The 15,689-nt window shown below is 43.7% G+C and overlaps 1 protein-coding gene across 1 annotated transcript in view; it reads left to right on the top strand.

Annotated features, from left to right (window-relative positions):
- Positions 1 to 15,689, top strand: part of LOC141116704 (Fc receptor-like protein 5) — a 196,063-nt gene that overhangs the window by 109,733 nt on the left and 70,641 nt on the right. Inside the window, exons 5-6 of the mRNA XM_073609096.1 lie at positions 9,542 to 9,823; positions 9,969 to 10,247. Of these exons, the coding sequence (XP_073465197.1) occupies positions 9,542 to 9,823; positions 9,969 to 10,247 (561 nt within the window). The remainder of the gene's footprint in view (positions 1 to 9,541; positions 9,824 to 9,968; positions 10,248 to 15,689) is intronic.

Genomic DNA, 15,689 nt, shown 5'->3' with positions numbered 1-15,689 from the left:
TTCCTGGCCTGCCTCAGGACATCCTGTAAGCCCGGGTACCTGCCCAAGAACCGCTGCACCACCAAGTTAAGGACGTGAGCCAAACAGGGCACATGGGTCATTTGTCCCTGTCGGAGGGCAGAGAGGAGGTTGGTGCCATTGTCGCAAACCACCATTCCTGCCTTAAGTTGGCGTGGCGTCAACCACCTCTGAACCTGCCCCTGCAGAGCTGACAGAACCTCTGCCCCAGTGTGGCTCCTGTCCCCCAAGCACACCAGCTCAAGCACCGCATGGCATCTTTTGGCCTGCGTACTTGCGTAGCCCCTTGAACGACTACGGAGCACCGCTGGTTCCGAGGAAGAGGCCATGGAGGAAGAAGAAGAGGAGGGGGTGGAGGAGAGAGGTGTGTCACAATCATTAGCATTTTGGAGGCGTGGTGGCGGAACAACCTCCAACACTACTGCACCTTGTCCTGCATCCTTCCCAGCTGCCAGCAGAGTCACCCAATGCGCCGTGAAACTTAGGTAACGTCCCTGTCCATGCCTGCTGGACCATGAGTCAGCGGTAATATGCACCTTACCGCTGACCGCCCTGTCCAGCGAGGCATGGACATTGCCTTCCACATGCTGGTAGAGAGCCGGAATCGCCTTCCGTGAGAAAAAGTGGCGTTTGGGTACCTGCCACTGAGGAACTGCACATTCCACAAACTCACGGAAGGGGGCAGAGTCTACCAACTGAAAAGGCAGCAGTTGAAGTGCTAGCAATTTTGCCAAGCTAGCATTCAACCGCTGGGCATGTGGATGGCTGGGAGCAAACTTCTTTCGGCGGTGCAGCAGCTGGGGCAGGGAAATTTGCCTGGTACAATCTGACGTCGGTGTACCAAAATCAGATTGCCCACAAGTACGTGGCTGTGACACACCTAATTCTACACCTTCATTCCTCTCAGTGCAGGTCTCAGAGAGGACTGAAGGTCTAGTGGGGTTGGAAATCTCAGCTGATGAGGAGCAAGCAGAGGTCCTCTTTGTTCTTTGGTGTGGGTCTTTTAGATACGCTTGCCAACGAACTGCATGGCAGGTCAACATATGTCTGGTCAAGCATGTGGTACCCAAGCGGGAGATGTTTTGGCCACGCGAGATACGCTTGAGACATATGTTGCAAATAGCAGCGGTGCGATCTGATGCACTCGTCTCAAAAAAGGCCCACACCAAAGAACTTTTTGAATAACGCGCAGAGACTGCAGCGCCCTGCACATGTGGAGCTTTGGGGTGTGATGCAGTCAATGTGCTGCCCTTAGGCTGGCCCCTGGAGGGCATCCTGCCTCGTTGGTGATGTGCCGCCTCCTCCTCCTCCTCCTCTCTCCTATCAGGCACCCACGTTGAGTCAGTGACCTCATCATCCCCACCCTCCTCATCACTGGAGCAAACCTGGCAGTATGCTGCAGCAGGGGGAGCATGACTGCCAGATTGCTGTCCTTCTTGGGCACCCCCTCTGTCCGTGCTCTAGACACAGAGCCTGCTTGCCCTCTCTTATTGGCTTGTGACTGTCTGCCTCTCCTTCTTGGCCTTCCAGACATACTAATGGCCTGTAGCTGCACTAAGCTGGGATATATATATATATATATATATATATATATATATATATATATATGTACTGATACTGCAGCTAGCAAAATCAACTGCCTGCCTGTAGTATGAGAACACCACCAACCTTCTACAGGTAGCTTTAGCTGAACACTGTGAGCAGGACGCACCCCACTTACTTGTAGGTTTAGCAGAACACTGTGGGCAGGATGCACTGCACTAACTGTAAATAGTCTAGCTGCCTGACTGTGGTACTAATAGGATCAAAAGAACACCAGTAATTTTCTTTAAAATACTGTAACAAGACAAGCCTGCCTGTCAGTAAGAAGATAACAGAAATGGATCTAGCTGAACACTGTGAGCAGGACGCACCCCACTAGCTTGTAGGTTTAGCTGAACACTGTGAGGTGGACGCACCCCACTAACTTGTAGGTTTTGCTGAACACTGTGAGCAGGACGCACCCAACTAACTTGTAGGTTTAGCAGAACACTGTGAGCAGGACGCACTGCACTAACTGTAAATAGTCTAGCTGCCTGACTGTGGTACTAATAGGATCAAAAGAACACCAGCAATTTTCTTCAGGTAGCTGTATTTACTGTAACAAGACAAGCCTGCCTGTCAGTAAGAAGATAACAGAAACGGATCTAGCTGAACACTGTGAGCAGGACGCACCCCACTAGCTTGTAGGTTTAGCTGAACACTGTGAGGTGGACGCACCCCACTAACTTGTAGGTTTAGCTGAACACTGTGAGCAGGACGCACCCCACTAACTTGTAGGTTTAGCAGAACACTGTGAGCAGGACGCACTGCACTAACTGTAAATAGTCTAGCTGCCTGACTGTGGTACTAATAGGATCAAAAGAACATCAGTAATTTTCTTTAAAATACTGTAACAAGACAAGCCTGCCTGTCAGTAAGAAGATAACAGGAACGGATCTAGCTGAACACTGTGAGCAGGACGCACCCCACTAGCTTGTAGGTTTAGCTGAACACTGTGAGGTGGACGCACCCCACTAACTTGTAGGTTTTGCTGAACACTGTGAGCAGCACGCACCCCACTAACTTGTAGGTTTAGCAGAACACTGTGAGCAGGACGCACTGCACTAACTGTAAATAGTCTAGCTGCCTGACTGTGGTACTAATAGGATCAAAAGAACACCAGCAATTTTCTTCAGGTAGCTGTATTTACTGTAACAAGACAAGCCTGCCTGTCAGTAAGAAGATAACAGAAACGGATCTAGCTGAACACTGTGAGCAGGACGCACCACACTAGCTTGTAGGTTTAGCTGAACACTGTGAAGTGGACGCACCCCACTAACTTGTAGGTTTAGCTGAACACTGTGAGCAGGACGCACCCCACTAACTTGTAGGTTTAGCAGAACACTGTGAGCAGGACGCACTGCACTAACTGTAAATAGTCTAGCTGCCTGACTGTGGTACTAATAGGATCAAAAGAACACCAGCAATTTTCTTCAGGTAGCTGTATTTACTGTAACAAGACAAGCCTGCCTGTCAGTAAGAAGATAACAGAAATGGATCTAGCTGAACACTGTGAGCAGGACGCACCCCACTAGCTTGTAGGTTTAGCTGAACACTGTGAGGTGGACGCACCCCACTAACTTGTAGGTTTAGCTGAACACTGTGAGCAGGACGCACCCCACTTACTTGTAGGTTTAGCAGAACACCGTGGGCAGGATGCACTGCACTAACTGTAAATAGTCTAGCTGCCTGACTGTGGTACTAATAGGATCAAAAGAACACCAGTAATTTTCTTTAAAATACTGTAACAAGACAAGCCTGCCTGTCAGTAAGAAGATAACAGGAACGGATCTAGCTGAACACTGTGAGCAGGACGCACTGCACTAAATGTAAATAGTCTAGCTGCCTGACTGTGGCACTAATAGGATCAAAAGAACACCAGTAATTTTCTTCAAAATACTGTAACAAGACAAGCCTGCCTGTCAGTAGGAATATAACAGGAACGGATCTAGCTGAACACTGTGAGCAGGACGCACTGCACTAAATGTAAATAGTCTAGAAGATAACAGGAACGGATCTAGCTAAACTGAATACAGTGTATATATATATATATGCAACACCTGGGATGCATATATATACACAATACACTTTAAGTGCAGCTAACTGACTGACTGTCCTGCCTAATCTAGCTAACTCAAATGAAATGACACTGTCTCTCTCTCTCTCTAAGCACACCGGAACACACTGCACAGGGCCACCGTGCAGGCGGCCTTATATAGTGTGGGGCGTGTACTAAATCCCCTGAGCCATAATTGGCCAAAGCCTCCTTGGCTTTGGCCAATTATGGCTCTCTGTTAAGGCGGCGCTGTGATTGGCCAAGCATGCGGGTCATAGTGCATGCTTGGCCAATCATCAGCAAGCAATGCACTGCAATGCCGCAGTGAATTATGGGCCGTGACGCGCCACACGAATTTGGCGCGAGCGGCCCATATCGTTCGCAATTCGACGAACGATCGAACAGCCGATGTTCGAGTCGAACATGGGTTCGACTCGAACACGAAGCTCATCCCTATAGGTTACATGGGGCTCTATGGCGATCTGGCGTACACTGCGTAGCCACGCACTTCATGTTTCATGATAGGTCACGTCTTCAAAGGGGCACGGGCGACGCAGTGAACCATCGCCATTTATAGTACTTCATTACATTCAAGCCTCGTTTTCATCTGAGTTTCAATTACAATCTGAGCATGTGCAAAGGATAACAAACCTCGATATGGCTCCCGTTATAATGCTTCCTCTCTATTCAAGCCTCGTTTTCGTCCAAAGAACGAATTACGATCTGAGCATGTGCAAAGGATACCAAGCCTCGACGTAGCTCGCATTATGAAATGCAAACCAGGAAGCTTGTTCCTGAATGTCAATAGCACACTTTATATGGCCAACATTTTGTTCTCATCTCAAACTAATATATGTCATCTATTATAGGTCTAAGCAATTAGTTATTTTTGGGTCAAATCGTCCCATTTTACATACTGTAGGACACTACTCCTACAGTAATAGACATTTAGCAACAAAAAAAGGGGAAAATTTGAAAAGGACGAAAAATTAATTAAGAAAAAAAAAAAAAAACACCTGCTAAATCTAAACAATATTGCTTGTTCTTTCCTCAGACCACAACTACTGTATTATTGAAAAAAATCTCTATATTTGGGGGTTACATTACTAAGAATCGTCATACATTAGTCCTATATTTATGTGTATTACTACATTCAAAGGGCAGCCATATCTCGACATGGTATCCCCCTATATTTTTTACAAAACCGACAATATAACCACCCCTAGAAAAAGAGGGAGAGGGGGAAAGGGAGGGGGGGTTTACAAATTATTCTCCCAAGTGTCGAAATCAATGCGTCCACACACAACATCGTCTAAGCATTGTCAATAAACGCATTAATCTCGACCATCCCCTCCATGGTGTCTTGAGTCTATCTATGCTTATGAATTTTGTACCCCTAGGATCTCGCCCATGTTCATCCAAATAATGGTCCGAAAAAACGAGCTATATCCAAGCTCGAAATGGAGTGGATATATAAAATGAAATGTTTAAAACCCTTTGGGCTCAATGTAGATGTCGAGATTAATGCGTTTATTGACAATGCTTAGACGATGTTGTGTGTGGACGCATTGATTTCGACACTTGGGAGAATAATTTGTAAACCCCCCCTCCCTTTCCCCCTCCCCCCTCTCCCTCTTTTTCCAAGGGTGGTTATATTGTCGGTTTTGTAAAAAATATAGGGGGATACCATGTCGAGATATGGCTGCCCTTTGAATATAGTAATACACATGAATATAGGACTAATGTATCACAATTCTTAGTAATGTAACCCCCAAATATAGAGATTTTTTTCAATAATACAGTAGTTGTGGTCTGAGGAAAGAACAAGCAATATTGTTTAGATTTAGCAGGTGTTTTTTTTTTTTTTTCTTAATTAATTTTTCGTCCTTTTCAAATTTTCCCCTTTTTTTGTTGCTAAATGTCTATTACTGTAGGAGTAGTGTCCTACAGTATGTAAAATGGGACGATTTGACCCAAAAATAACTAATTGCTTAGACCTATAATAGATGACATATATTAGTTTGAGATGAGAACAAAATGTTGGCCATATAAAGTGTGCTATTGACATTCAGGAACAAGCTTCCTGGTTTGCATTTCATAATGCGAGCTACGTCGAGGCTTGGTATCCTTTGCACATGCTCAGATCGTAATTCGTTCTTTCACGAAAACGAGGCTTGAATAGAGAGGAAGCATTATAACGGGAGCCATATCGAGGTTTGGTATCCTTTGCACATGCTCAGATTGTAATTGAAACTCAGATGAAAACGAGGCTTGAATGTAATGAAGTACTATAAATGGCGATGGTTCACTGCGTTGCCCGTGCCCCTTTGAAGACGTGACCTATCACGAAACATGAAGGGCGTGGCTACGCAGTGTACACCAGATCGCCATAGAGCCCCATGTAACCTAGCACGGGCGTCTCTGTTGTTTTTATATTTTGCCGGCTTTTATGTTTTGGATGTTTTAAAGATGCCTAGTTATGTGAGGCAATAAAATTCCCCTTTTTTACATACTATACCATTGGAGTTTTTTCTTTCTCCCCTTCTTTACCTACGAGTCCAAACGAGGGAGTGTTTACATCAATGCGGAAGTGTCGGAACCATCTCCAGCTGTGTGGTGAGCTGACATCTACTGTCCCTGCAGAGGGCTAAATCTGCATGCTTCTAAGACCTTGCTATAAAGGAGGTCCAACGTGTCTGGTAAGGATACATCTATTATCAACCTTCGGATCCACTGGTGGTTGGAGGTCCCTTCACGTCCCCTTATTCCTTTATACACACTAAGGAATACAATTCATGAACTTTGGATATGCGTTTTTCCTGCGACTCAGGATGCAATTTTGAACTTTTTCACTTATGACTTTGCACTTGGGTGGAATAACCTTTGTTTGTTTGTTTTTTCTTTTTTACACACCAGTTTAAAACTTTATTGTTGGTTTATATGTATGCAATGGTCAATATTAGTATTTGACTTACATGTCGCTGTTTGCTCTGTAGCATAGCGACTTTCTAATTCACTCACAATTAACTTTGATGGTGTTTTTTATTTATATATATATATTTATACACACTAAGGAATGCAATTCATGAACTTTGGATATGCGTTTTTCCTGCGACTCAGGATGCAATTTTGAACTTTATGACTTTGCACTTGAGTGGAATAACCTTTGTTTTTTCTTTTTTGCACACCAGTTTATAACTTTATTGTTAGTTTATATGTATGCAATGGTCAATATTAGTATTTGACTTACATGTCGCTGTTTGCTCTGTAGCATAGCGACTTTCTAATTCACTCACAATTAACTTTGATGGTGTTTTTTATTTATGTTTTTATTTATTTGCTTATCTACTTATGATAATCATGTAGTAATATAGATTTAAATATCTAATGCAAGCGCACAATTTTTTCTTTGTATGTAATTTTTCACCTCATTGATATTTGTGGTTTTGTTGCAGCTGCAGTTATATTAATTTTTTGCTTGATAGCGCAGGTTTTCTCTTTTTTTTTTTTAACAATACCTTGCATATAAGCCTTTAAAGTTAGCACTTTTGATATCTCCCATAGACTTTTAAAGGGTGTTCCGCGGCGTTCGAATTTGCCGCAAACACCCCAAATTGTTCGCTGTTCAGCGAACTGGCAAACAGCCGATGTTTGAGTCGAACATGAGTTCGACTGGAACTCGAAGCTCATCCCTACTGCCTTACTAGCGCTAAATTTGACGGTTTGGCTATTGAAACCCACGTTCTGAAGAGTCGTGGGCTTTAAGATCCTTTGATCTCTACCTTGATCAATGCAAGGAAGCCAGCTTCCAGAGTGATTTATCATAGAGTCTGAAAAATGTATGTATCCTGGTGTGAATCCAGGGGTTAGCATCCCAGAAAATATGTAATAGGTAGAATTCTTGACATTCTGCAAAGAATTAGAAGAAGGATTAGAAATGAAGCTGGTATTGAGTACCATCAAGGACCAGGTCTCGACCTTATCAGTATTATTTCAATGGCCACTTGCTTCACATTCTTTGGTCCGAAGCTTTATGCAGGGGGTAAGGCGTCTTAATCCTCCGGTTAAAGCGCCCCTAAACCCCTGGGACTTGAATTTGGTTCTGTCAGTTTTACAGAAACAGCCTTTTGAACCAATACGTCAAATTCCCTTGGTCTTGTTGACAAGGAAGTTTATTTTTCTGGTAGCCATTTCTTCTGCTAGAAGAGTATCAGAATTAGCAGCTATTTCCTGTAAAGAGCCTTATTTAATCATGCACAAGGATAGAGTGGTAGAGTGGTATGCTAGCTTTCTACCGAAGGAGGTTTCAGATTTTCATCTAAACCAAGATATTGTTCTGCCTTCCTTTTTTCCAGATCCCTGTTCTACGGAAGAAAGGTCACTACATTCTTTGGATTTAGTAAGAGCAGTCAAAGCCTATCTGGAAGCAACTGCTCAAATTCGCAAAACTGATGTTTTGTTTGTGTTGCCAGAAGGTCCCAATAGAGGACAGGCAGCGTCAAAGTTTACCATTTCAAAATGGATTCGACAAGTGATTGTTCAAGCTTATGGTTTGAAACAGAAAATTCTGCCTTTTCAAATCAAGGCGCACTCCACAAGGGCTATTAGTGCTTCGTGGATGGTGCATCACCGGGCCTCTATGGCTCAAATCTGTAAGGCCGCAACCTGGTCTTCAGTCCATACATTCACCAGATTTTATCAGGTGGATGTGGGAAGGCATGAGGATATCGCCGTTAGGCGTAGTGTGCTGCAGGCAGTGGTACGAGGTCCTCAGGTCTGATTACACCCTACTTTTTTGTTTGAAAGGCTAGAGGTCAACTGGTCAACTGGTCAACTGCGCCCCCAAACCTTTTCCTTGCTCAAGCTGGACTCAGACACCAAGAAGATCTTTTTCAATTGATTGGGTAAACAAGACACCACACAGCACGTTGGATATCGAGAATACAAATGTATTATATCTTTTCACATGTTATATAGGGCAACAATTCATTATACATCATTAGGGGCAAACCAAGGGACAGTCCCTTAGTTTATCCAATCACAAGAGTACAAGTATCACAAGTTACATGTTATATGACATATGTATAATATTCTGACGTGCATAAAAAAAGTACCTAACGAAAAGTACCCAAAATATCCTTTATCAAAATATATTTTTCTTAGCTTAAATTCAGAGAAAATGAATAATATAGAAATAACCTTTTAAGATACTTTCGATAAGGTGCCTTTTGGCTTTAGGTCCAGGTTTGCGGTGGGATGTTCTAACTTGTTCCCGTACTTATATTCAAATATTCTCACCACAGGTACGGTACTTTCCTGTTTTTGCAGATAGCTAGCTTAGTAAATTTCCACGTAACATTAAAAAAGCCTTGCATTAGCATTTCATCTATATTGTATAGAAAAAGTTCAGGCTCTTATCTAAAGTATATAGTGAACCAAAGTGCAGCCATTTTCCTTACAATGTTATTCCCCTCCCCTCAGATAGATAGCTCTGGGACACCCCATCAGTAATTACTGAGGCTCTGTGTCCCGTGATGTACGAGAAAGAAAATAGGATTTTTTTATAACAGCTTACCTGTAAAATCCTTTTCTTTTGAGGTACATCACGGGTCACAGAGGTCCCACCCCTCTTCTAATACACTTATATTGCTTTGCTACAAAAGTGAGGTATCCCCAGTAAGGGGAGGGATTATATAGGGGGTTGAACTTCCTGTCTAGGGTGTGCCAGTGTCCAATCACCTAGTGATACCCATATAACCCATCAGTAATTACTGAGGCTCTGTGTCCCGTGATGTACCTCAAAAGAAAAGGATTTTACAGGTAAGCTGTTATAAAAAAATCCTATTATTTCCATAATTTATCATTTCTAACAATTTCCTCTTCCAGAGCTCTTCTCTCCTCCAGAAATAAAAGTGACCCCGTCCAGGGTAATAGAAGGAGATGAGATGACGGTGAGATGTGACACCAGACTGGATCCGCTCAGAGGCGGCACAGAGCTGCACTTTGCCTTCTACAGAGATGGACGGACTGTGCGGGGATACGATGTATCTGACACATACAGAGTGCGGTCAGCTCAGCTGGAGGATTCTGGGAAATATACCTGTGAAGTGAGGATGGCATCTGACACTGTGAGGAAGATGAGTGATGGGCTCTATATACAGATATATGGTGAGGATGTAAACCTAGAAGAGTGGATTTGTTCCAATGATACTTTAGCCATATACACAGTTTTCATTTCTTTATTCTCTGACAGTCACATGATGAGGAAATATAACTCATACTGACCAATCGTTGTCATCCTTTCCTCTTCCAGAGATCTCTCCTCCAGAAATAAAAGTGACCCCGTCCAGGGTAATAGAAGGAGATGAGATGACGGTGAGATGTGACACCAGACTGGATCCACTCAGAGGCGGCACAGAGCTGCACTTTGCCTTCTATAGAGATGGACGGACTGTGCGGGGATACGATGTATCTGATACATACAGAGTGCGGTCATCTCAGCTGCAGGATTCTGGGAAATATACCTGTGAAGTGAGGATGACATCTGACACTGTGAAGAAGATGAGTGATGGGCTCTATATCCAGATATATGGTGAGGATATGAAATTAAGTCAGTATTAGTTATATCCAATTGTAGATTACATTTAGACATTCATACTGTTTTGGGTGTAATATCCAGATATATAATAGGAATGTAGGCAGGTGCCAATTGTATTTGTAGCACCCTGGTTGTAGACAGGGTTGATAACAAATTTAGTTTGCTAGGTAGTACCTAGCCTCACTAATTGTTAGAGGGATCCACTGACTTTTCTCTTTTCACTCTGAATTTGATGCACCACTCTCTTGTATCACAAGGTGGGATTGTTGCCTGTGGCATTAGAATGACAAGGGCATAGTGAATTCAGACTAGGAGTGGATGTGTTGTCTCAGCCAATTGGCAGGGGTTTCCTTGGCCCCTTGGCCTGCTGGGAGAGCCTATTTATTCAGGGTGAGTCAGGTGATCCAGGTTCTGTGCCACCTGGACGGCTATCTGCTTTAACATCTGTCACAAGGCTCCGGGTTGTGAGGCCAGAAGCCTGAGACCTACCCCGGGAGCACCTGGCTGCTAGGCTGTCTGAAGCCTATCCAGGTTTGAGAGAAGCAGTGCGGGGTTGGGGCTTCAGGCCGGAAGCCCAGCCAAGTTGCAGAGGTTCTGCCGGACGGGGAACCGAACCGTTGCCAGCGGTGAAGGAGAAACAGTTGCCATAAGGGACGACCACACCTATAACCAGGAGCAAGTGATGATCAAGGCCAGGGGTAAAGGGGAAGCAATCGCCACCAAGGGACAACCATTCCTGTTATCAGAGGCCAGTGTATGGAAGTCTGAAAAATTACCAGAGCAGCCTTTTCACCAGCCGGGGACTGTGAATAAGTGGGAAAGTTTCAGCAGAGTGTCAAGCCAGGGACCCAGCAGGTTAGCAGGGGTGCCCATGTTTCCAACTTGGATTACACCCACCATGCCTAATAACACACACTTATAACCCACAGCAGATAACACAGGATCCTCTTAGATAGGATGGTACACGTCTTGATTTTCCGCTCCCTACCTCCTCCAATGATCTGTGTAATCCGCAGTATGGAGGAGCGATCCACTGACAGGAGAAGGGGGAGCACAGAAAGTCAGCACCTCCTCCCAGCTCTCTCTTTGCTGACAATTCTCCTGTCTTGACTTGCAGTGGGCGTGGGTACAGTGTGCATTGGGGTGGCCTGGGGGGGCATAACTGAAATCTGGCGGGGCTCAGCCCACCCCAGCACCCCCTAGATCTAGCCATGTACAGACGGGTGCCCCTCTAGTAAAGGCGCCTGTAGGCACATCTCTACAGTGGAAGCCAATTCCAAATGAAAGCAATTCATCAAAGAGGAACAGGCAATTACCAAAAATGTAAATTATGTTTATTAATGATTCATTTAAACACCAATCAAAAAATGTATTTTAAAAACAGGTACCACCACCAATTCATAAAATAGACAACGTTGTCTTGAACAAACACAGATGGCCACCACAAACAAAGACCATGAACACCTCCTATCATGTAAATACAAGATGATATCTCCTTATGGGTCATCTAACATGAAGCTGATTATCCTAGTAAGTATCGGCGATTTCTAGTAAGTATAGGCTGATTTCAAGTGGGGGGAAGGTGGATGGTAATGCAGCCGTTTGGAAATCACGTCCACCATGTGGTATCCACCGCATGGATACACTATGAGAAGCGTGATGGTGTCATGCTGACACATTTCATCCATCACTCGGATTTCTTCAGAGCATGCTCTGAAGAAATCCGAGTGACGGATGAAATGCATCAGCATGATGCCATCACGCTTCTCATAGTGTATGAGAAGCGTGATTTGTTTGTAAACTTCCCCCCATGTTATCAGTTTCCCATGGTACTGAATGTCTATGGTGAACTTTGCATACTAGGACTGCAGTCTTCACTGCCCCAGCAGCAAGTTGGTCACTGTCAGCATGACGCCATCACGCTTCTCATAGCATATCCACAGACCCACCCACCAGCCTTGGGAACTCCGTCCATACCTCCGTGAGGGCTTTCAAACAAGCCCGAGAACTGGATGACTGTATGCACTGCACTACCCACTGCACCTCCCAAGTCAATACCACGTTCCCCGACCATCACTACCTGGACCTCGCTGGTGACACTATGCATGTGGATGGAAGATAGCCTGACCAGCTACCTGGAGATGGTACGAGCAAGACAAGGCTCCTCTACTTGATCGGTGTCACATTCCAGTGCCTACATTTCGGTGAGATCTTACCTTTTATATCCCCAGTATGGGATGCTGCTTTAATCTTCAAGCTTCACTCTCCCCTAAAGCACTGATGATTTGACCGATACAGCTCTATATTTAAGCCTACTCCAATCCTCCAGTATCCACAGCTCTTTATACACAGGAACTTCCCCCCATGTTATCAGTTTCCCATGGTACTGAATGTCTATGGTGAACTTTGCATACTAGGACTGCAGTCTTCACTGCCCCAGCAGCAAGTTGGTCACTGTCAGTTTCCTTCACTGACATCCACACGGTGGACGTGATTTCCAAACAGCTGCATTACCATCCACCTTCCTCCCACTTGAAATCAGCCTGTACGCTGATACTTACTAGGATAATCAGCTTCATATTAGATGACCCATAAGGAGATATCATCTTGTATTTACATGATAGGAGGTGTGCATGGTCTTTGTTTTGTGGTGGCCATCTGTGTTTGTTCAAGACAACGTTGTCTATTTTATGAATTGGTGGTTGTACCTGTTTTTAAACTACATTTTTTGATTGGTGTTTAAGTGAATCATTAATAAACATCATTTACATTTTTGTTAATTGCCTGTCCCTCTTTGATGAATTGCTTTCATTTGGAATTGGCTTCCAATTCCATTTCTTCTCCCCCTCCTTTGTTGATATGCGTAATTAATTCAGAGGAACGCACCTATATTACTGCCTGAGTGCTATTGGTGTAAGCAATTATCCTTATTATACACAGGCACAGACATTACTGAACCTCTGCCTGTTGTTACTACACTGTTAAGCAGAACTTTTCAGTTCCTTTTTACCCCTCTGTTGTTTTAACACATCTCTACAGTGCCTAATGGGAAATCCAGCCCAACTTATCACACTGGTGCCCATGTTTCCAACTTGGATTACACCCACCATGCCTAATAACCCACACTTCGAGGAAGAATGTCAGCTCTTCCTGACTCTGGAGGTCACCATTAGGCCTTTAGGGGTCGGGGACCCCGCTACATATTAATGATGTACTGTATGTATAATATGTTCTGGTATTGTGGGGGTGATTGATGTGGTGTGTCTGCAATTCAGCCTGTTGCAGTTCCAGTACCCAGGGTATTTATATGTAGGGGGGGGTGGGGTCTTGTAGGGCCTTCCTTTGAAGTTGGTCTTGGAATAGAGAGGGACCTACACAGGGCAATGTAGTGCTATACTGAAGCAGGTCAACCCTTGGCAGGACCTTGAATGAGAGACTCACCATTAGATGGGAACTATTGCAAAGCAAAGATATGAGATACCACAGCATGGCCCTAAAGGCTCTACCATATGTTATATGGGAACTTTGTACTTCATCAACCTCTTGCACTGCCATGTGACTGCTGGAAATGTCTGTACAAAGGGAAGATGTAATGTCAGTAAACTGAGTTGCTGGTTTAGTGAATGGACTGGTCTGATCATTGGGAATGACAAGTGACCTGGAAATTTATAGATAGGCAACTCCTATCCTTATATTGATTAGTGGTTCCAAATTAATAATAACTACTGCAGTACTGAACAGACACAAAAGATACACTCCGTATCTTTCCAAATAACTGTTCTGCTTTATTATGACGCAATTGAAGGTTTTTATACACATGATTACGTACGTATCACATTAATATTATAATTGTACTTTAAAAGTCATTGAAAGTCATTGAAAAATAAAAAAAAAATGCGTGGGGGTCCCCCAAAATTCCATTACCAGGCCCTTCGGGTCTGGTGTGGATATTAAGGGGAACTCCGCGTCAAAATAAAAAAAAATGGCGTGGGGTTCCCCTCAAAAATCCGTATCAGACCCTTATCCGAGCACGCAACCTGGCAGGCCGCAGGAAAAGAGGGGGGGACATAGTGCGCCCCCCCTGAACCGTACCTGGCCACATGCCCTCAACATGGGGAGGATGTCCCCATGTTGATGGGTACAAGGGCCTCATCCCCACAACCCTTGCCCGGTCTGAGGGCGGAGGGCTTATCGGAATCTGGAAGCCCCCTTTAACAAAGGGGACACCCAAATCCTGCCCCCCCTATGTGAATTCATAAGGGCACATTGTACCCCTACCATTTCACAAAAAGAAAGTGTCAACATGTTAAAAAAACCACAAGAGATGGCTTGGGACAAGTCCTTTATTAAAAATAAAAAAATAAAAAATAAAAAGAGATTCCAGTGATGTAATCCAATAAATCCATGCTCCTACTCCAGCGATGTAATTCTCGATCTCCAGCGACTCCAGCAAGGACCACACAAAGGATCCTGCCTCCACCGGAGGCACCCAGCCAATGATGCGGTGCCAGCTTGATAGCTCTTATGTAGCTGAGGGTGGGGCCACCCGTCACGTGACCCCATCCCCCTCTGACAAGGGGAAAACATCATCAATTTAACACATGTGTTTTTTTTTTGTCTCCAGCCTCCTCCAATAGAGGCAATAAGGTGGCTGGATTCAAATGTATGTATTTTTCATTGTTAGATTTTGTACATAAACAAACAAAACAAATTCATATTTTGAACCTTTCATTAGACAAACATTTAGTTGTTTATTTGCTGCGCAGAATGTGGGACCATTAAAAATTAAATATTTGACCAAAATAATGTCTAACTTTGTCTAATAGCACCTTTGCATAAAGCTACAGCTCTGATATATCGGGTGAACCCTTCATTACTGGGTCCAGTTTGCATAAATATATTACAATGGCTTGTTTTCTATCATGCTGTTTGTGTAAGAACTCCAGTTTCATTTTTCAAAAAGACAACTTTTTCAAAAAGACAAATTATATTATAATTTATCATTGCTTGTTTTAAGTCCTTAGTTTACATCTGACAGTATTTTCCTGATGTCATAACATAATAAATGGTAACAATACCCTGCAGTCATGCAGAGATGTCCAATAAATCCAAACTATTCTTCTGATTATACCACAGCACTTACAAGGAAAAGGGGCACAGCATTTCACAATCCACACATTCTGCTTTGGATTTCAAAAATAAAAAAAAATGAAAACAAAAGGACCAACAAATATATGACAGAACAGAAAGCTCTCAGCCACATCAAAAACTATACAACAACTGGCTGCAGGTGGGATCTATCCTAACAGGGTGTGTGGACTTGATGTGATGGGTCTGTTATATTTAAATTGTATTTATTATTACTCTCACATCATGGGCCGCACATCAAGTTATGATCAGACCTTTCGATTTCATTTTTGTAGAAAAACTTCTTAT

The sequence above is a fragment of the Aquarana catesbeiana genome, linkage group LG13, assembly GCF_042186555.1.
Source record: "Aquarana catesbeiana isolate 2022-GZ linkage group LG13, ASM4218655v1, whole genome shotgun sequence".
Classification (NCBI taxonomy): domain Eukaryota; kingdom Metazoa; phylum Chordata; class Amphibia; order Anura; family Ranidae; genus Aquarana; species Aquarana catesbeiana.
Note: the sequence above shows the minus strand (reverse complement) of the source record. Positions and strands in the feature narration are given on the sequence as shown.